The 22894-nt window shown below is 44.3% G+C and overlaps 1 protein-coding gene across 1 annotated transcript in view; it reads left to right on the top strand.

The window, feature by feature from the left end:
* The window catches only part of ATP6V1C2 (ATPase H+ transporting V1 subunit C2), a 91513-nt gene that overhangs the window by 54483 nt on the left and 14136 nt on the right, over positions 1 to 22894 (top strand). The window contains exons 5-6 of the mRNA XM_069728094.1: positions 3680 to 3774; positions 22167 to 22258. Coding sequence (XP_069584195.1) covers positions 3680 to 3774; positions 22167 to 22258 — 187 coding nt within the window. The remainder of the gene's footprint in view (positions 1 to 3679; positions 3775 to 22166; positions 22259 to 22894) is intronic.

The raw sequence follows: 22894 nt of genomic DNA on the forward strand, positions 1-22894 counted from the left end.
TCGGCTTTCCATCCTCAGACAAATGGCCAAACCGAATGAACTAATCAAACTTTGGAAACATATCTGAGATGCTTTGTTTCTGCTGATCAGGATGATTGGGTGTCCTTTTTGCCGTTGGCTGAGTTCGCCCTTAATAATCGGGCCAGCTCGGCTACTTTGGTTTCGCCGTTTTTCTGCAATTCTGGTTTCCATCCTCGTTTCTCTTCAGGGCAGGTTGAGTCTTCAGACTGTCCTGGTGTAGATACTGTGGTGGATAGTTTGCAGCAGATTTGGACTCATGTGGTGGACAATTTGACATTGTCCCAGGAGAAGGCTCAACGTTTCGCTAACCGCCGGCGCTGTGTGGGTCACCGACTTCGTGTTGGGGATTTGGTTTGGTTGTCATCTCGTTATGTTCCTATGAAGGTTTCCTCTCCTAAGTTTAAGCCTCGTTTCATTGGTCCGTATAAGATTTCTGAGGTTATCCATCCTGTGTCATTTTGTTTGGCCCTTCCTGCTTCTTTTGCCATCCATAATGTGTTCCATAGGTCGTTATTGCGGAGATACGTGGCGCCTGTGGTTCCATCCGCTGATCCTCCTGCCCCGGTGTTGGTTGAGGGGGAGTTAGAGTATGTGGTGGAGAAGATTTTAGATTCTCGTGTTTCGAGACGGAAACTCCAGTACCTGGTCAAGTGGAAGGGTTATGGTCAGGAAGATAATTCCTGGGTTTTTGCCTCTGATGTTCATGCTGCCGATCTGGTTCGTGCCTTTCATTTGGCTCATCCTGGTCGGCCTGGGGGCTCTGGTGAGGGTTCGGTGACCCCTCCTCAAGGGGGGGGTACTGTTGTGAATTCTGTTATCGGGCTCCCTCCTGTGGTCATGAATGGTACTTCGGCTGGTTCTGTCCATGGACTTCCTCTGGTGGGTGTTTCTGAGTTTCCTTCCTCAGGTGACGAGGTTAATTCGTTAGCTGGCTGCTCTATTTAACTCCACTTAGATCTTTGCTCCATGCCACCTGTCAATGTTCCAGTATTGGTCTAGTTCACTCCTGGATCGTTCTTGTGTCCTGTCTTCCCAGCAGAAGCTAAGTTTCAGCTTGTATTTCTTTGGTTTGCTATTTTTCTGTCCAGCTCGCTATTTTTATTTGTTGTCTTGCTTGCTAGAAGCTCTGGGACGCAGAGGGAGCGCCTCCGCACCATGAGTCGGTGCGGAGGGTCTTTTTGCGCCCGCTGCGTGATCTTTTTGTAGGTTTTTGTGCTGACCGCAAAGTAACCTTTCCTATCCTCGGTCTGTTCAGTAAGTCGGGCCTCACTTTGCTAAATCTATTTCATCTCTGTGTTTGTATTTTCATCTTTACTCACAGTCATTATATGTGGGGGGCTGCCTTTTTCTTTGGGGAATTTCTCTGAGGCAAGGTAGGCTTTATTTTTCTATCTTCAGGGCTAGCTAGTTCCTTAGGCTGTGCCGAGTTGCATAGGGAGCGTTAGGTGCAATCCACGGCTATTTCTAGTGTGTTTGATAGGATTAGGGATTGCGGTCAGCAGAGTTCCCACGTCCCAGAGCTCGTCCTTATTATCAGAAACTATCAGGTCATTCCGTGTGCTCTTAACCACCAGGTCCATTATTGTCCTGACCACCAGGTCATAACTCTGGTCATCTCGCTTAGAAAAGCCATATTTGAATATTGTATTAGGAAATCCTCAAGTAGTAAAGTGGAATAACCCATTCCGGACCTCCGTTAATTATTCCATATTTCATAGTCCCTATATAGGTCGCAATGCCTTGACTGACCGCGGGTCTCCTGAGCTGAACTAATGGCCTCATAGGAATATTTGAGACTGTATATTTGGGTAAGGAAACCTAGGCATTACGGGACATGAGAGGGCAGGCTGCAGCGCCGTGCTTCCCTAAAGGTAGTGCTCCCCATGAGGGCACTGAGGGTGAGATACCCACCATAGTGAAGGCTGGATGTGAGAGTGTGGACTTGGCAGCCTCTGTAATAGGAAAAGACGCATCTCCTGACAGTGAGCTGAGCGTGCAGCCCTGGTGACCGCAGTGACAAGCCGGAACCCCTGAGTGTGACAAGTAAACCGCTCAGTGTGTGTGTGTGTAGCATTGCAACTGCAGAAAGCTTGCCAGCCTGATATACAGAGACTGGCAGCAGAGTGGCTGAGTTACTTCCTGCTTTCAGCTTCACTGGAAGAAAAGGCTTAACCCCGGAGTCTCCAGTTCCTAGGAGACAGAGAAGAGACTTCAGGATCTTCAAGCGCTGCTGGTAACTGTATCCATGTTGGAATAAGGACCCTCAAGTCAGGACCTCCCTGGACTGATAAGTTACCAGAACATTCGTTAACCGTTTGCGATTTTGCTTAGCTGTTTACTGTTTGCTTTATCTCTATTAACCCCCTGTTTACTCCCTGCGAGGAGAATCTTACTCCTGTTAATAAATTCCCCTCAACAGTTGGTCTGTCTGTTCAGTGGTGACATACTCAATCCTGCACGCTATTACACTGGGAAGAATACGGGCTCAGCTCCTCATCTGCTGGGAAGTATGGATGCTCAGCTCCTCATCTGCTGGGAAGAATACGGCTCAGCTCATCATCTGCTGGGCAGGAATATGCTATACGCCAAGAAAAGAGCAAGGACCGCACCTCCAAAAATTCATACATTTATCTAATGCCTCTTGGCAAAATATGTATTACCAAACATGAGGCTCATTATTTTTGCATTCTGATCAGACTGTATGAAGCCCACTGCCACGTCACAGCGAACCTCTCAGTAGGTCCCTATCGCCTCAACTGAGCGGAGGCGTACGCCGACCACCGCCGCAGCGACAATGCAACAGCAGAGTGGACGGCCTGGTGCCTCACAGCGCCCATGCTGCAAGACAAAGTGCCTCCTAGACCCACGTAATAGTCTAGTCATGGAAACAGCAATATTGTCATGGGGGTTAGCTTATTTGGAGGGCTATAAGGCAGAATAAATAAAGTTAAATTCCCTTTTCTTCTCGAGAAGGTGTTTGCAATCAGTTGTATTAAAGATTTTTGTAAAGAAATTCATGTGAAGCTGCACTCTTGAGATCTCAAAAACTAGAGCGCCACCATTGTTCAAAGACAGTGTCTGGTATTGCAGTTGCCTGGTGTGGCAGCTAGGAGTTCGTGTGAAGTTTATACACAGATTTTGAAACTGAAATCTGCAGCTTTTCTGCATCCGTGCATATTTTTTTCATTTATTTGTATGTTTTTTTATGTGCATTTTTTGTTGCACAAATGCAACAAAAAATTTGAAATGAATGGATAGAATCTGTACCAAAAAATCTTCAAAAGAAATTGACACTATGTGGATTTAAAAAACCAAACAAACACTTTTTTAACATGGATTCTGCACCAAACAACAACAAAAAAAAAAAAAAAATTAAAAACAAACCCAAAGCGTTTATATATCCGATTACGTTAAAACTCATATTTTGCGGATACTGTAAATGCTGCAGATTTTATATGTGGAAAAAAATAGAAATTATTTTAGTCCAAAATCAAGAGATACCTTACTTGTAAATGCTGGATTATATGATATTCTGGATTTTAAAATTGTCATAAAGGTATAGAAAATTGACAGAATAAAGAACCTTCAGGGAATTAAAGCCATATATGAAGTTAACAGCAAATATTCCACTATAACATTTGTTTTTCTGTTTTTGCAGTTGACTTGGTCAGCTACCTGGCCCGTTTTGAGTGGGACATGGCAAAATATCCCGTGAAGCAGCCACTGAAAAATTTAACTGACTCCCTGTCCAAGGTGAATTGGGATCATATATCGTACACATTTGTTTCTTTCCTTTATGTCAAAGCTTAAGGCCATGTTCACACTAGCAGTATTTGGTCAGTATTTTACATCAGTATTTGTAAGACAAAACCAGGAGAGGAACAATCAGAGGAAAAGTATAATAGAAACACGTCACCACTTCTGCATTTATCACCCACTCCTGGTTTTGGCTTACAAATAGTGATGTAAAATACTGACCAAATACTGAACATGTGAAAGCATGTCAATTTCTCTCGCGGAAACCCTAGTCTCCACAAGAGAAATGTAATCAATAGAATGTATTGGATCATACACAGTAGCATGTAAAAGTTTGGGCACCACTGGTCAAAATTACTGTTATTGTGAACAGTTGAGCAAGTTGAACATGAAGTCATCTCTAAAAGGCCTAAAGTTAAGTTTTTTTAGGCAAAAAAATATATTTTCATCTTTTACATTTTAAAAATTACTAAAGGGAAAATGGGTTGATGCAAAGTTTGGTTAATACCTTGTAGCACCCCGTTTTGTAAGCATCACAGCTTGTAAACACTTTTTGTAGCCAGCCAATGATCTTTCAATTCTTGTTTGAGGGATTTTCGTACATTGTTCCTTGGAAAATCCTTCCAGTTCTCTGAGATTCCTGGGTCGTCTTGTATGCATTGCAAGTTTGAGGTCTAGATACAGATTTTCAATGATGTTCAGATCAGGGGACTGTGAGGGCCATTGTAAAACCTTCAGCTTGCACCTTTTGAGGTCATCTATTGTGGATTTTGACATGTGTTTAGGATCATTATCCATTTGTAGAAGCCATCCTCTTTTCAAATTCAGCTTTTTTACATATGGGGTTTTCTGTGCATCAAGAATTTGTTGAGATTTTTTAAATCCATTCTTCCCTTTACCCATGAAATGTTTCCCGTGCCATTGGCTGCAACACAACCCCAAAGCATGATTGCTCCACCATCATGCTTAATGAAATACGAAAACAGTTTTGTGACAAAAACATAATATTTTTATTTAGAAGAAACCACAAAAGGTAGGGAAACACATAAGTGGGTAAAACATGATCAAAAGATGACAAAAGAAACTACACACATGTCATGGTGCAACACAATTCGTAGTGCAATCAATATCATGGCACTATTTACATCTACCAAAGGCAGACAGGAGCATTTGGCAGTCAAGTTTATGCATATAGTGATGCTTGAGCTAGGATTGCCCAAATAGTTGCCATATCCATAAACCCACCATGTTACTTAAACAATGTCAAATAAAGTGCCTGTGCATGGTAAAGAGGTAGATTAATTAATTGCACTCCTACCTATATAGGCAAGTAAAAAAATTCCCTAGGACCTAAACAGAGCCCCAACATGCATTTTGTGTGTGTGACATCTTGCTTTCCCCTAATTTGCCCAAACTTTTACTTGCAACTGTAATTTGTTGTGCAATTTCTATTGAGGACACTGATACCGCATATGTGGGGGAAAACCACTGTTTGGGAGCACGGCACATCTTGGAAGGGAAGGCGTGGCATCTGACCTCTGGACAAAATTGGCCTGAATAGATAGCAGACACCATGTTGAGTTTGCAGAGCCCCTGATGTGCCTAAGCAATTGAAAGCCCCCACAAGTGACCTTATTTTGGAAGCTACACCCCTCAAGAAACTTATCTGGAAGTGTGGTGAGCACCTTGAACTAACAGGTGTTTTAACCCCTTAATCCCATATGACGTACTATCCCGTCGAGGTGACCTCGGACTTAATTCCCAGTGACGGGATAGTACATTGTAGTGGATCGGCCACAGGGGGAGCGAGGCCGATCGCGGCCGGGTGTCAGCTGACTATCGCAGCTGACATCTAGAACTATGTGCCAGGAATGGTCACGGACCGCTTCTGGCACATTAATCCCCGGAACACTGTGATCAAACAGTGAACGCGGAAAAAAAAAAAAACAAGGCAAAAAGCAACGCTTTATTATCATACCGCCGAACAAAGAGTGTAATAACACGCGATCAAAAAGACGGATATAATTAACCATGGTACTGCTGAAAACGTCATCTTGTCCTGCAAAAAACGAGCCACCACGCAGCATCATCAGCAAAAATATTAAAAAGTTATAGTCCTCAGAATAAAGCGATGCAAAAATAATTATTTTTTCTATAATATAGTTTTTATCGTATAAAAGCGCAAAAAAAAAAAAAAAAAAATGAAGTATCGCTGTAATCGTACTGACCCGAATAATAAAACTGCTATATCAATTTTACCAAACGTGGAACGGTATAAATGCCTCCCCCAAAAGAAATTCATGAATAGCTGTTTTTTGGTCATTCTGCCTCACAAAAATCGGAATAAAAGGCGATCAAAAAATGTCACATGCCCGAAAATGTTACCAATAAAAGCGCCAACTCATCCTGCAAAAAACAAGACCTCACATGACTCTGTGGACCAAAATATGGAAAAATTATAGCTCTCAAAATGTGGAGACGCAAAAACTATTTTTTGCAATAAAAAGCGTCTTTTAGTGTGAGCCAATCATAAAAATCTGTTAAAAAAACGCTATAAATGGTATATCAAACCCCCCTTCATCACCCCCTTAGTTAGGGAAAAATAATAAAATTACAAAAATGTATTTATTTCCATTTTCCCATTAGAGTTAGGGCTAGGGCGAGGGTTAGGGCTAAGGTTAGGATTAGGGCTAGGGTTAGGGTTGGGGTTAGGGCTATGGTTAGGGGTAGGGTTAGGGCTAGGGTTAGGGTTGTGGCTAGGGTTAGGGTTGGGGCTACGATTAGGGTTTCAGTTAGAATTGGAGGTTTCCACTGTTTAGGCACATCAGGGGCTCTCCAAATGCGACATGGCGTCCGATCTCAATTCCAGCCAATTCTGCGTTGAAAAAGTAAAACAGTGCTCCTTCCCTTCCGAGCTCTCCCGTGTGCCCAAACAGGGGTTTACCCCAACATATGGTGTATCAGCGTACTCAGGACAACTTGTACAACAACTTTTGGGGTCCAATTTCTCTTGTTACCCTTGGGAAAATAAAAATTTGGTGGGCTAAAAAAAATTTTTGTGGGGAAAAAAATGATTTTTTATTTTCATGGCTCTGCATTATAAACTGTAGTGAAACATTGGGGGTTCAAAGTTCTCACAACACATCTAGATAAGTTCCTTGGGGGTCTAGTTTCCAATATGGGGTCACTTGTGGGGGGTTTCTACTGTTTAGGTACATTAGGGGCTCTGCAAACACAATGTGACGCCTACAGACCATTCCATCTAAGTCTGCATTCCAAATGGCGCTCCTTCCCTTCCGAGCTCTGCTATGCGCCCAAACGGTGGTTCCCCCCACATATGGGGTATCAGCGTACTCAGGACAAATTGGACAACAACTTTTGGGGTCCAATTTCTCCTGTTACCCTTGGGAAAATACAAAACTGGGGGCTAAAATATAATTTGTGTGGGAAAAAAAATAATTTTTATTTTCACGGCTCTGCGTTATAAACTGTAGTGAAACACTTGGTGGTTCAAAGCTCTCACAAAACATCTAGATAATTTCCTTAGGGGGTCTACTGTTGTGAATTCTGCTTTTGGGTTCCCCCAGTGGTTGTAGGTGGGAATGCAGTTGTCTCTGAGTCGCAGTCCTGGCCAGGTGTTTCTGCTGATTGCAGTTCTGACTGGGATATTTAAGTGTGCAGGATTCATTAGTCCTTGCCAGTTGTCAATGTTTCTTGGGAAGTGTTGGATCACTTTCTGGCTTCTCCTGCTTAGCTGCCAATTCAGCAAAGATAAGTGTCTGTTTCTTTTTCTGTGGCACACATGCAGTGTGCTTATATTCTGTGCTATTCATTTGTTTTTTTCTTGTCCAGCTTAGACTGTGTCATTGTTTTCTCGGTCTTGTTGGATTCTCTGGAGTTGCAGATATACTCTCCCCATCTTTAGTTAGATGGTGGAGTTTTTGTATTTTCTGCTGTGGATATTTTTGGAAGGATTTTTAATACTGACCGCTTAGTATCCTGTCCTATCCTTTCCTATTTAGTTTAGCTATTGTGGCCTCATTTGCTAAATCCTGTTTTCTGCCTGCGTGTGTCTTTTCCTCTACTACTGACAGTCATTATTTGTGGGGGGCTGTCTATTCTTTGGGGTTCTGCTCTGAGGCAAGGTAGAATTCCTATTTCCATCTATAGGGGTATTTAGTCCTCCGGCTGTGTCGAGGTGTCTAGGTTTTGTTAGGCACACCCCACGGCTACTTCTAGTTGTGGTGTTAAGATCAGGGTTTGCGGTCAGTATAGTTACCACCTACTCCAGTGAAAGTTTTCATGCTGCTGCAAGGTCACCTGATCATAACAGTACAACTGGCCAAAAATGAGTTAAATGCATCTCAGAAGAAGGGAAGAAAGGTCTTGAGCCATTTTTTTTCTTCAGTCTACTTTGTCTTCTCCTCCCTCTTTATCTCTGGGTGGCTGAAGAGCCTTGTGCTAGCATGAATGTTCAGGAATTAGCTTCTCGTGTAGACCAGCTTGCTGCTAGGGTACAGGGTATTTCTGATTATATTGTTCAGACTCCTGTTTTAGAACCGAAGATTCCTACTCCTGATTTGTTTTTTGGTGACAGGTCCAAATTTTTGAGTTTTAAAAACAACTGTAAACTGTTTTTTGCTTTGAGACCTCGATCCTCCAGTGATTCCATTCAGCAAGTTAAAATCGTCATCTCCCTGCTGCGTGGCGACCTGCAGGATTGGGCATTTTCCCTGGAATCTGGGAATCCGGCTTTGCTTGATGTAGACTCCTTTTTTCAGGCTTTGGGATTGTTATATGATGAACCTAATTCTGAGGATCAAGCTGAGAAGACCTTGTTGGCCCTGTCTCAGGGTCAAGAGGCGGCAGAATTGTATTGTCAGAAATTCAGAAAATGGTCGGTGTTGACTAAATGGAATAATTATGCTTTGGCGGCAATTTTCAGAAAGGGTCTTTCTGAATCCGTTAAAGATGTTATGGTGGGGTTTCCCACGCCTTCCGGTCTGAGTGGTTCTATGTCTCTGGCCATTCAGATTGACCGGCACTTGCGGGAGCGCAGAACTGTGCGTGCTGTGGCGTTATCCTCAGAGCAAATTCCTGAGCCAATGCAGTGTGATAGGATTCTGTCTAGAACGGAACGACAAGGTTTCAGACATCAGAATAGGTTGTGTTATTATAGTGGCGACGCTTCTCATGTCATTTCTGTCTGCCCTAAGCGGACAAAGAGGATCGCCAGTTCAATTACCATCAGTACTGTACAACCTAAATTTTTGTTATCTGTGTCCTTGATCTGCTCATTGTCATCATTTTCTGTCATGGCGTTTGTGGATTCAGGTGCCGCCTTGAACTTAATGGCTTTTGAGTTTGCCAAGCGTTGTGGTTTTCCCTTGCAGCCTTTGCAGAACCCTATTCCTTTAAGGGGCATTGATGCTACACCCTTGGCTAAAAATAAGCCCCAGTTTTGGACACAGGTGACCATGCGCATGGCGCCAGCCCATCAGGAAGATTGTCGATTTCTGGTGTTGCATAATTTGCATGATGCTATCGTGCTGGGTTTTCCGTGGTTGCAGGTACATAATCCTGTGTTGGATTGGAAGTCCATGTCTGTGACTAGTTGGGGTTGTCAGGGGGTTCATAATGATGTTCCTTTGATGTCAATCTCCTCTTCTTCATCTTCTGAAATTCCATAGTTTTTGTCTGATTTTCAGGATGTATTCGATGAGCCCAAGTCCAGTTTCCTTCCACCGCACAGGGACTGCGATTGTGCTATTGACTTAATTCCAGGCTGTAAGTTTCCTAAGGGTCGACTTTTCAACCTGTCTGTGCCTGAACATACCGCCATGCGGAGCTATATTAAGGAGTCTTTGGAGAAAGGGCATATTCAACCATCTTCTTCACCGTTGGGAGCGGGGTTCTTTTTTGTTGCTAAAAAAGATGGTTCCTTGAGACCCTGTATTGATTATCGCCTCTTGAATAAGATCACGGTCAAGTTTCAATACCCTTTACCTTTGCTTTCCGATTTGTTTGCTAGGATTAAGGGAGCTAGTTGGTTTACGAAGATTAACCTTCGGGGGGCATATAATCTTGTTTGTATTAAGCAGGGTGATGAATGGAAAACTGCGTTTAACACGCCCGAAGGCCATTTTGAATACCTTGTGATGCCATTCGGACTCTCTAATGCTCCATCTGTTTTTCAGTCCTTCATGCATGATATCTTCCGGACTTATCTTGATAAATTCTTGATTGTATATTTGGACGATATTTTGATTTTTTCCGATGATTGGGAGTCTCATGTGCAACAGGTCAGGATGGTATTTCAGATCCTTCGTGACAATGCTTTGTTTGTGAAAGGGTCTAAGTGTCTCTTTGGGTGCAGAAGGTTTCTTTTTTGGGCTTTATTTTTTCTCCCTCGTCTATAGAGATGGATCCGGTTAAGGTTCAGGCCATTCATGATTGGATTCAGCCCACATCCGTGAAGAGCCTTCAGAAATTTTTGGGTTTTGCAAATTTTTATCGCCGTTTCATTGCTAATTTTTCCAGCGTGGTTAAACCCTTGACCGTTTTGACGAAGAAAGGCGCTGATGTGGCGAATTGGTCCTCTGCGGCTGTCTCTGCCTTTCAGGAGCTTAAACGTCGATTTACTTCTGCTCCGGTGTTGCGCCAACCGGATGTTTCTCTTCCGTTTCAGGTTGACGCCTCTGAGATTGGGGCAGGGGCCGTTTTGTCTCAGAGGGATCCTGTTGGTTCCTTAATGAAACCGTGTGCCTTCTTTTCCCGTAAGTTTTCACCTGCTGAACGCAATTATGATGTCGGCAATCGGGAGTTGTTGGCTATGAAGTGGGCGTTTGAGGAGTGGTGACATTGGCTTGAGGGAGCTAAGCACCGTATTGTGGTCTTAACGGATCATAAGAATCTGATTTACCTCGAGTCTGCCAAACGGCTGAATCCTAGACAGGCTCGATGGTCCTTGTTTTTTTCCCATTTTGATTTCATGGTCTCGTACCTTCCGGGTTCTAAGAATATTAAGGCTGATGCCCTCTCTAGGAGTTTTTTGCCTGATTCTCCTGAGGTCTTAGAACCGGTCGGTATTCTGAAAGAAGGGGTGGTCCTTTCTGCCATTTCCCCTGATTTATGACGGGTTCTTCAGGAATTTCAGGCTCACAAACCTGACCGCTGTCCTGTGGGGAAACTGTTTGTTCCTGACAGATGGACTAGTAGAGTGATTTCTGAGGTTCACTGTTCCGTGTTGGCTGGTCATCCTGACATTTTTGGTACCAGAGACTTGGTTGGTAGGTCCTTTTGGTGGCCTTCTTTGTCGCGTGATGTGTGTTCTTTTGTGCAGTCCTGTGGGACTTGTGCGCGGGCCAAGCCTTGTTGTTCCCGTGCTAGTGGGTTGCTTTTGCCATTGCCAGTCCCTGAGAGGCCCTGGACGCATATTTCCATGGATTTTATTTCTGATCTTCCGGTCTCCCAGAAGATGTCTGTTATCTGGGTTGTTTGTGACCGGTTCTCTAAGATGGTTCATTTGGTGCCTTTGCCTAAATTGCCTTCCTCTTCAGATTTGGTTCCGTTGTTTTTTCAGCATGTGATTCGTTTGCATGGTATTCTGGAGAATATTGTGTCCGACAGAGGTTCCCAGTTTGTTTCTAGGTTTTGGCGGGCCTTTTGTGCTAGGCTGGGCATTGATTTGTCTTTTTCTTCTGCATTTCATCCTCAGACAAATGGCCAGACCGAGCGAACTAATCAGACTTTGGAGACTTATTTGAGATGCTTTGTGTCTCCTGATCAGGATGATTGGGTGGCCTTCTTGCCATTGGCCGAGTTTGCCCTTAATAATCGGGCTAGTTCGGCTACTTTGGTTTCGCCTTTCTTTTGTAATTTTGGTTTTCATCCTCGTTTTTCTTATGGGTAGGTTGAGCCTTCTGACTGTCCTGGTGTGGATTCTGTGGTTGACAGGTTGCAGCAGATTTGGGCTCATGTGGTGGACAACTTGGTGTTGTCTCAGGAGGAGGCTCAACGTTTTGCTAACCGTCGTCGGTGTGTTGGTTCCAGGCTTCGGGTTGGGGATCTGGTCTGGTTGTCTTCCCGTCATGTTCCTATGAAGGTTTCTTCCCCTAAGTTTGAGCCTCGGTTTATTGGTCCTTATAAGATTTCTGAGATTATTAATCCGGTGTCTTTTCGTTTGGCGCTTCCGGCCTCTTTTGCTATCCATAATGTCTTCCATAGATCTTTATTGCGGAAATATGTGGTGCCCATTGTTCCCTCTGTTGATCCTCCGGCCCCTGTGTTGGTTGATGGAAAGTTGGAGTATGTGATTGAGAAGATTTTGGATTCTCGTTTTTCGAGGCGGAGGCTTCAGTACCTTGTCAAATGGAAGGGTTATGGCCAGGAGGATAATTCTTGGTTTTCTTGTTATGGACCTGGTGGTTAGGAGCACCAGGAACGACCTGATGGTTAAACTCACACAAGACAAGCTCTGGGAAGTGGGAACTCTGCTGACCGCAACCCCTAATCCTATCACACAACTAGAAATAGCCGTGGAGCGTACCTAACACGGCCTAGATGCCTCTTCACAGCCTAAGAGCTAACTAGCCCTAGAAATAGAAAATAAAGCCTACCTTGCCTCAGAGAAATTCCCCAAAGGAAAAGGCAGCCCCCCACATATATTGACTGTGATTAAAGATGAAAGTCACAAACACAGAAATGAAACAGGTTTCAGCAAAGAGAGGCCCGACTTACTAAACAAAAAGAACCTAGCACTCAACTTGATGCTCAAAGTGAAAGATTTATTGTAGTACCAAATAAACGTTTCGGTCCACCACACGGACCTTCATCAGTAACTACAAGTGAAAATAATAATACAAATAATAAAAAAAAATAATAAATACATAAATAAACAAAGTATATACATAACGTATAGAGATTTAGAACAACGGTATCGGCATCATATGTACAGGTCTGTAGATACAGCGACAGAATCGCCAGAGAGAACCATGTAGAATATCGAGGCACTATCATGTTCCATGTATAAGAGTAGGAAGTACACAGGAAAATTATAGAAAACCGTGTGACACGTACCGTACTGAGCTTTAAGTAGGGTCAAAGAGACCAAGGTGTCTAGGCACACGAGTAAAGCAGCATCTAAAGGGTCACAATGGATGGTATAAAAATAGTGCCCTACAGGTGGAGTGTGAAAGAAATTTAACTTGCGTCATACCTAGTGCCAGAGCTCCGTAGGGAAATCTATGTAGGACCAATTACTGGGGGCAGAAAAGAGAGATGGGAAAGGTGAGCCTACTGTAAGACTATGTGAGAGATGTCGTGCTCCGCTGGAAGAAGAAGTTACCTGTTCCGGGTGAGATGAGCTGTGCCATGAGCTAGACGCGGTATCCACCGCTGGTCTAGTCGTAAGAATGAGAGACCGCTGTATAAAGGCAGGAGGAGGGGCTCATGGACCAATAGGAAAGCGTGCGGCGAAACCGGAAGTGCGTCACGCTGCCATGACAACGCGGCAGCGCTGAGAAGCAGCGGCGTGTGTGCGCCGCACTACAGGTCCGGCGGAAGTGACGATCTAGTGTAACAGTCCGGCAAAACAAAGTCACAGAGAGGAAGGTTCCGCCTAAAGCAAGAGGATAAACAAGGTCTCACAGACAGGGGGAGGCGGTGCCTAAAAGGAGAACCAGTGATGGGTGGAGGATCTCCTTAGTGTCTGCGCTGAGTTGAGCCAGATATAGAGGAGTAGAGTGAGGAATGTGACCACATTCCAGTGCGATAGATGAGTGACATGAGCGGACCTCAGTACAGCCGATTCTAATGATAAAGGAGAAAGAGAGATAATCAATACCTGACATACAAATACAAATACATACAGATAAATATGCATATGTCTATTCGCATCATAGCCATGTTAGGTGCGAGTGTAGAACCGGGGAGTAAAACATATTAAGATGGTGGTATGGCTTAACGTTGTATAAGGGGGAGACCCAAAGTGGTGTCTACCCAAATGAACATATAGAGCCTATAGGGCTACCAAAAGAAAAGGGGAGAACCACATAATATTACAAAAATGATGCCAGATCATACTCTCTATTAAGACCCAGTGGGTGAAGGGTCTCCAATGTATGGATCCAAAAGGCCTCCCTACGTTTTAGACGGGCCACTCGGTCACCACCCCGTCTGTTAGGGGGGATATGCTCAATGACTTGGAACTGTAGTTGTGAAACACTATGGCCTTGATTGCTAAAGTGTGACGGGATGGGTAATAGAAGATTCTTCCACGGGATCGTGGATTTGTGTTTGGAGATGCGATCACGTATGGATTGCGTGGTTTCTCCCACGTAGAGGAGTCCGCAGGAGCATTTGATCAGATATACGACCCATGATGAGGCACCTGGGATACGGAATGTTTTGCCAGAACGAGGATGGTGAAAGGAAGAACCCTTAAGGACATTGTGGCATTGCGCACAGTTGAGGCATGGGAAAGTTCCCGTACGAGGATTTTGTAGAAATTGTTGGCGAGGTGAGGCTTTACACGACCCCACGTCTGCCCTTACGAGAGAATCTCTAAGGTTCAACGGGCGTTTGAAACTAGGGAGAAATGGATTTTGAAATTCGGGTACCTGAGGATAAGCTTTAGATAGTAGATGCCAATTTTGACGGATAGACCTGTGTAAGATATATGCGAATGGATGGTAAGTGTGTATAAATGGAATTCTGTTGGTGGCTCTGTTTAGACGTGGAGGAGAAGGTACGACGGCCTGTTGTAGTACTGATGATGGGTAGCCCCGTTCAGAAAATTTAGTGGACATCTCCTGAAGACGGAGAGGCCTTAGGTCTCCGTCTGATACAATTTTGGACACCCGCTGAAACTGAGACTTGGGTACCGATTTCTTTGTAGCGGGAGGGTGGAAGCTTGTGAAATGTAACAGGCTATTCCGATCGGTGCTTTTAGTATACAAATCGGTGGAGATGGAGCCGTCTGACTGGAGGATAACCATTGTATCCAAGAAGTTTATCCGTGTATCATCGTGGGACATAGTAAAAGAGATGCCCGGCCAGGCTGTGTTGAGCCAGCCGAAGAAAGAGGCGAGGGCCTCCAACGTACCCCCCCCCATATGCAGAAAACGTCATCGATATAGCGTTTCCATAAAATCACGTTATTACTGAATAGAGGATGAGAATATATGTGGCTCTCCTAGAAATCGGCCATATAGCAATTTGCATATGGGGGTGCTACGTTGGAGCCCATCGCGGTCCCACGGATCAGTAAGTAGAAGTCGTCCTGGAACATGAAGAAATTTTTGGTTAGGATAATGGTTAGTAAATCGACGCATAAATTGATTTGATCAGGTAAAAAATTGGACTTAGTGAGAAGCTTATGGACCGAATTGATACCCTCTATGTGAGGAATAGACGTATACAGGTCTTTAACATCCATGGTGACTAAAATTGACCCTGGAGGAATGGGTCCCAGGTCTTTGAGGATTTTAAGGAAAGATCCTGTGTCTAAGATGTAAGATTTAGCTAATCGTATTAGAGGGGTTAGAATTTTCTCAAGGTATACTGCCAGAGGGGAGAGAATGGAGTCGGTAGAGGCGACTATCGGTCTACCCGGCGGTTTTTCCAGGTTCTTGTGGATTTTAGGAATGGTATAGAATACTGGGGTAATCGGATGTGGATTGGTAAGAAAGTTGCTTGTTTTGGCATCAAGTACCCCTAACTCGGTATATTTGAGGAGGGTGTCTGAAATAAGTTGCCGAGTGACGGGTGTGGGGTCACGTGGTAACTTAGTGTAAATGGTAGGGTTATCCAACTGTCGTCTAATCTCAAGGAGGTAATCCGACTTATTCATGATGACCAGGGCACCTCCTTTATCCGCTGGTTTGATAATCAGGTTTTTGTCATTTTGTAGGCCATGTAAGACCTGACGTTCAGTATTAGAGAGATTGGAGGTGAAGTGCAGTCTACCTCTTCTATTATCCTCACGTAATGACTTAAAGGCATCTTGTACGAAGCCTATAAACGACTCCATGGCATGTGAACCATGTGGGGGCCTAAAATGGCTCTTGGTATATAAACCCAAACTACGAGAGGAGAGCGTATGATCCAATGTAGTGGGTGTGGGTAAAGTAGGGGCCGGCTCTGGGGAGGTAGCGAAAAAGGCCTTAAGTCTGAGGGAACGGAAAAACCGTTGTAAGTCCATTTCAAGGTCGAACGTGTGACACTGGTATGAGGGACAGAAAGATAGTCCCTTCTGAAGGACCTTGTATTCAGCTATCCCAAGTAGTCTGTCCGAAATGTTTATTACCAGTGGGTTTGTCCATCTGAACTGGATGGACAAATGTCTTTTTTCGGCCTTACTAACTATGTTACTATAGGACGTAGATCTGGGGATTTATTATGATGGAATATAGGCTGAACTGGATGGACAAATGTCTTTTTTCGGCCTTACTAACTATGTTACTATGTTACTATGTTACCTGGGATCTCGTTATCCTCACATGGTCTGGATCCTTTCTTATGTCCGTGGCCCCGCCTCGTTGTCTTCTTCGAGGATAGCGTTGTTGTTGGCCTAAAAAACGTGGCGGAAGGGTGACAGAGGTACCTTGTTCCTGTTCCGAGCCCGACGTGGAGTAGTCCAAGGAAGTACGAGGAGCCTGACGGGTTGGAATACGTCGAGAGAAGAAGCTGTCTTGCCATCTATACACCTGCTGGCGTTCGTAGTCTTCCGTGTCCCTGTTGAATTTGATGCGCTTCCTTTCCTCCGTCTCACGACGATGTTTCTCAATGTTTTTAGATATTTGGTCTCTCAGGGTCGTGAGTTCCTCTGGATAACCTGATGAGGATAGCTGCGCCTCGATGGTTTCGATGGCCTCGGAACTTGTGGTGATCGCTTTCTGCAGGTGCTCGATGGTCAGGGTGATAATGTCAAAAGAACATTTGTTTAGTATATGTTCATACTTAGTACAATATTCAGGACAATCTCGGAACAGTGTGGGACGTAATGGAACCCGCAGACCCCTAGGGATCCGTTGTGCTCTAAGGTATTCGGTGAGGGTGGCACAGTGGAGTTCAATGTTGGTAAAGTGCCGGAGCTCCCGTTCCAAATCTCTCCCCCTAATCTCCCTTGGTGGAATTTTGAGGAAATCACTGTTAAAGGTGGAACGTGCCAAGATATTCGTGGTCTCTTCTGCGTTATAGAAAAATGTAGACATGACCTGACAGTGTGCTACACGTATGGGGAATAACACGTAGTAGAAAAAACCGTGTGCACTACTGTGAGGATGGTGCTAAGGTAGGTTCCCACACCTTAGTGTAATATACAAAAAGAACCTAGCACTCAACTTGATGCTCAAAGTGAAAGATTTATTGTAGTACCAAATAAACGTTTCGGTCCACCACACGGACCTTCATCAGTAACTACAAGTGAAAATAATAATACAAATAATAAAAAAAACAAAATAAATACATAAATAAACAAAGTATATACATAACGTATAGAGATTTAGAACAACGGCATCGGTATCATATGTACAGGTCTGTAGATACAGCGACAGAATCGCCAGAGAGAACCATGTAGAATATCGAGGCACTATCATGTTCCGTGTATAAGAGTAGGAAGTACACAGGAAAATTATAGAAAACCGTGTGACACGTACCGTACTGAGCTTTAAGTAGGGTCAAAGAGACCAAGGTGTCTAGGCACACGAGTAAAGCAGCGTCTAAAGGGTCACAATGGATGGTATAAAAATAGTGCCCTACAGGTGGAGTGTGAAAGAAATTTAACTTGCGTCATACCTAGTGCCAGAGCTCCGTAGGGAAATCTATGTAGGACCAATTACTGGGGGCAGAAAAGAGAGATGGGAAAGGTGAGCCTACTGTAGGACTATGTGAGAGATGTCGTGCTCCGCTGGAAGAAGAAGTTACCTGTTCCGGGTGAGATGAGCTGTGCCATGAGCTAGACGCGGTATCCACCGCTGGTCTAGTCGTAAGAATGAGAGACCGCTGTATAAAGGCAGGAGGAGGGGCTCATGGACCAATAGGAAAGCGTGCGGCGAAACCGGAAGTGCGTCACGCTGCCATGACAACGCGGCACGCTGAGAAGCAGCGGCGTGTGTGCGCCGCACTACAGGTCCGGCGGAAGTGACGATCTAGTGTAACAGTCCGGCAAAACAAAGTCACAGAGAGGAAGGTTCCGCCTAAAGCAAGAGGATAAACAAGGTCTCACAGACAGGGGGAGGCGGTGCCTAAAAGGAGAACCAGTGATGGGTGGAGGATCTCCTTAGTGTCTGCGCTGAGTCGAGCCAGAGATAGAGGAGTAGAGTGAGGAATGTAACCACATTCCAGTGCGATAGATGAGTGACATGAGCGGACCTCAGTACAGCCGATTCTAATGATAAAGGAGAAAGAGAGATAATCAATACCTGACATACAAATACAAATACATACAGATAAATATGCATATGTCTATTCGCATCATAGCCATGTTAGGTGCGAGTGTAGAACCGGGGAGTAAAACATATTAAGATGGTGGTATGGCTTAACGTTGTATAAGGGGGAGACCCAAAGTGGTGTCTACCCAAATGAACATATAGAGCCTATAGGGCTACCAAAAGAAAAGGGGAGAACCACATAATATTACAAAAATGATGCCAGATCATACTCTCTATTAAGACCCAGTGGGTGAAGGGTCTCCAATGTATGGATCCAAAAGGCCTCCCTACGTTTTAGACGGGCCACTCGGTCACCACCCCGTCTGTTAGGGGGGATATGCTCAATGACTTGGAACTGTAGTTGTGAAACACTATGGCCTTGATTGCTAAAGTGTGACGGGATGGGTAATAGAAGATTCTTGCACCGGATCGTGGATTTGTGTTTGGAGATGCGATCACGTATGGATTGCGTGGTTTCTCCCACGTAGAGGAGTCCGCAGGGACATTTGATCAGATATACGACCCATGATGAGGCACACGTGAAATACCCTGGGATACGGAATGTTTTGCCAGAACGAGGATGGTGAAAGGAAGAACCCTTACGGACATTGTGGCATTGCGCACAGTTGAGGCATGGGAAAGTTCCCGTACGAGGATTTTGTAGAAATTGTTGGCGAGGTGAGGCTTTACACGACCCCACGTCTGCCCTTACGAGAGAATCTTTAAGGTTCAACGGGCGTTTGAAACTAGGGAGAAATGGATTTTGTATATTACACTAAGGTGTGGGAACCTACCTTGGCACCATCCTCACAGTAGTGCACACGGTTTTTTCTACTACGACTTACTAAACAGACTGAGGATAGGAAAGGTATCTTTGCGGTCAGCACAAAAAACTACAAAAAAGACCACGCAGAGTGTGCAAAAAGACCTCCGCACCGACTCACGGTGCGGAGGTGCCACTCTGCATTCCAGAGCTTCCAGCTAGCAAAACAAAATCATGATATCAAGCTGGACCAGAAAACAATGAACAAATAATAACTAGCAGGGACTTAGCTTCTGCTGGAGTAGACAGGTCACCAGAAAGATCCAAGAGCGAACTGAACCAGTACAAGAACATTGACAGCTGGCATGGAGTAACGATCTGAGTGGAGTTAAATAGAGCAGCCAGCCAACGAATAAACTCCGTCACCTGTGGAAGGAACCTCAGAAGCAGCAGCACCACTCACAGCCACCAGAGGGAGTCCATGGACAGATCTCGCCGAAGTACCATTCATGACCACAGGAGGGAGTTCGATAACAGAATTCACAACAGTTTTTGCCTCTGATGTCCATGCTGCTGATTTGGTCCGTGCCTTTCATCTGGCTCATCCTGATCGTCCTGGGGGCCCTGGTGAGGGTTCGGTGACCCCTCCTCAAGGGGGGGGTACTGTTGTGAATTCTGCTTTTGGGTTCCCCCCAGTGGTTGTAGGTGGGAATGCAGTTGTCTCCGAGTCGCAGTCCTGGCCAGGTGTTTCTGCTGATTGCAGTTCTGACTGGGATATTTAGGTGTGCAGGATTCATTAGTCCTTGCCAGTTGTCAATGTTTCTTGGGAAGTGTTGGATCACTTTCTGGCTTCTCCTGCTTAGCTGCCAATTCAGCAAAGATAAGTGTCTGTTTCTTTTTCTGTAGCACACATGCAGTGTGCTTATATTCTGTGCTATTCATTTGTTTTTCTCTTGTCCAGCTTAGACTGTGTCAGTGTTTTCTCGGTCTTGTTGGATTCTCTGGAGTTGCAGATATACGCTCCCCATCTTTAGTTAGATGGTGGAGTTTTTGTATTTTCTGCTGTGGATATTTTTGGAAGGATTTGTAATACTGACCGCTTAGTATCCTGTCCTACCCTTTCCTATTTAGCTATTGTGGCCTCATTTGCTAAATCCTGTTTTCTGCCTGCGTGTGTCTTTTCCTTTACTACTCACAGTCATTATTTGTGGGGGGCTGTCTATTCTTTGGGGTTATGCTCTGAGGCAAGGTAGAATTCCTATTTCCATCTATAGGGGTATTTAGTCCTCCGGCTGTGTTGAGGTGTCTAGGTTTTGTTAGGCACACCCCACAGCTACTTCTAGTTGCAGTGTTAAGATCAGGGTTTGCGGTCAGTATAGTTACCACCTATTCCAGTGAAAGTTGTCATGCTGCTCCAAGGTCACCTGATCATAACAGTCTACTTTCCAAAATTGTGTTACTTTTGGAGGTTTTCAATGTTTAGGCACATCAGTGGCTCTCCAAACGCAACATGGCGTCCCATCTCAATTCCAGTCAATTTTGCATTGAAAAGTCAAACGGCGCTCCTTCCTTTCCGAGCTCTGCCATGCGCCCAAACAGTGGAGACGCAAAAACTATTTTTTGCAATAAAAAGCGTCTTTTAGTGTGAGCCAATCATAAAAATCTGTTAAAAAAACGCTATAAATGGTATATCAAACCCCCCTTCATCACCCCCTTAGTTAGGGAAAAATAATAAAATTACAAAAATGTATTTATTTCCATTTTCCCATTAGAGTTAGGGCTAGGGCGAGGGTTAGGGCTAAGGTTAGGATTAGGGCTAGGGTTAGGGTTGGGGTTAGGGCTATGGTTAGGGGTAGGGTTAGGGCTAGGGTTAGGGTTGTGGCTAGGGTTAGGGTTGGGGCTACGATTAGGGTTTCAGTTAGAATTGGAGGTTTCCACTGTTTAGGCACATCAGGGGCTCTCCAAATGCGACATGGCGTCCGATCTCAATTCCAGCCAATTCTGCGTTGAAAAAGTAAAACAGTGCTCCTTCCCTTCCGAGCTCTCCCGTGTGCCCAAACAGGGGTTTACCCCAACATATGGTGTATCAGCGTACTCAGGACAAATTGTACAACAACTTTTGGGGTCCAATTTCTCTTGTTACCCTTGGGAAAATAAAAATTTGGTGGGCTAAAAAAAATTTTTGTGGGGAAAAAAATGATTTTTTATTTTCATGGCTCTGCATTATAAACTGTAGTGAAACATTGGGGGTTCAAAGTTCTCACAACACATCTAGATAAGTTCCTTGGGGGTCTAGTTTCCAATATGGGGTCACTTGTGGGGGGTTTCTACTGTTTAGGTACATTAGGGGCTCTGCAAACACAATGTGACGCCTACAGACCATTCCATCTAAGTCTGCATTCCAAATGGCGCTCCTTCCCTTCCGAGCTCTGCTATGCGCCCAAACGGTGGTTCCCCCCACATATGGGGTATCAGCATACTCAGGACAAATTGGACAACAACTTTTGGGGTCCAATTTCTCCTGTTACCCTTGTGAAAATGCAAAACTGGGGGCTAAAAAATAATTTTTGTGGAAAAAAAATTATTTTTATTTTCACGTCTCTGCGTTATAAACTGTAGTGAAACACTTGGGGGTTCAAAGCTCTCAGAACACATCTAGATAAGTTCCTTAGGGGGGTCTTCTTTCCAAAATTGTGTCACTTTTGGGGGTTTCAATGTTTAGGCACATCAGTGGCTCTCCAAATGCAACATGGCGTCCCATCTCAATTCCAGTCAATTTTGCATTGTAGTGACCAGTATGTTGTGGTGCCCAGTTCTTGCTTCTGGAGACATGCACCTGCAAATTCAGTCGGGCTCTCATCGCTACAGAAATGGCAAACATCTGGACACTAAATATGGATTAGGCACACTGGAGTTCAGAAGGGAGGAGGGTCATTTGGATTTGGGAGCTGGATTTCTTTTGGGGGGTGAGGAGCCATAGCGCTTTTTTAGAGCCTTTGTGCTATCAATAACGTGGAAGCCCCCTATATTTGCAAAAAAACAAAAAAACATTAAACACAAAAACTTGACTTAAACAATAGAACAACATTTTCTGACAATACATTACCTTTAAGTTTAGTGTAAATTTTAGGGGAAATAATGGAGATGGGCCCATTGACCTGAATGTATTTTAATTTCTCACCTTTTTTTTCCAGCAAATGTCACAAATAGACACAGATCTGAAGTCAAGAGCACTTACATATAACAATATTAAGGGCAATCTGCAGAGTCTGGAGAGGAAAACTGTGTATGTATAGAGATTTATGTGAGTGACTTTGCATTTCTATAGGAGATCTGTTGATAATAGTACGAGTATTAGGCCTCATGCACATGGCTGCATTACTGATCTGTGCTGCATGGATCCACAGTACTTTGCCTATAGAGTTCCATGGGCCCACACTATAAATATATATATAATGTAAATATATTACAGACTTTTTTCTCAAGTGTATGAGGGTCTTAAAGCAAATCTGCTACCAGGTGTTTATCACCTAATCTGAGAGCAACATAATGTAGAGACAGAGACCCTGATTCCAGCGATGTGTCACTTCCTGGGCTTCTCAGTGTAGTTTTGATAAAATCACTGTTTTGTCGCAGGAGATTATCATTAGAGGACTAGTAACCCGTCCGCCAGATAGTCCTACCACACCCTCATCACTGATTGGACGCTTTCTGCCAATCAGTGGTGTGGGTGGGCTCAGCATTCATAGAACTGGTAGAACTGCAGCAGAGAAAACTGTGATTTTATCAATATATTGACAGCTAGTAGCCCAGTAAGTGATACACTGCAGGAATCCGGGTCTCTGTCCCTACATTAAGCTGCTCTTAGATGGGGTAGCAAAGCCTGCTGACAGATTCCCTCTTAAGTTAGCCCCCAATACTT

The sequence above is a fragment of the Ranitomeya imitator genome, chromosome 5, assembly GCF_032444005.1.
Source record: "Ranitomeya imitator isolate aRanImi1 chromosome 5, aRanImi1.pri, whole genome shotgun sequence".
Lineage (NCBI taxonomy): Eukaryota > Metazoa > Chordata > Amphibia > Anura > Dendrobatidae > Ranitomeya > Ranitomeya imitator.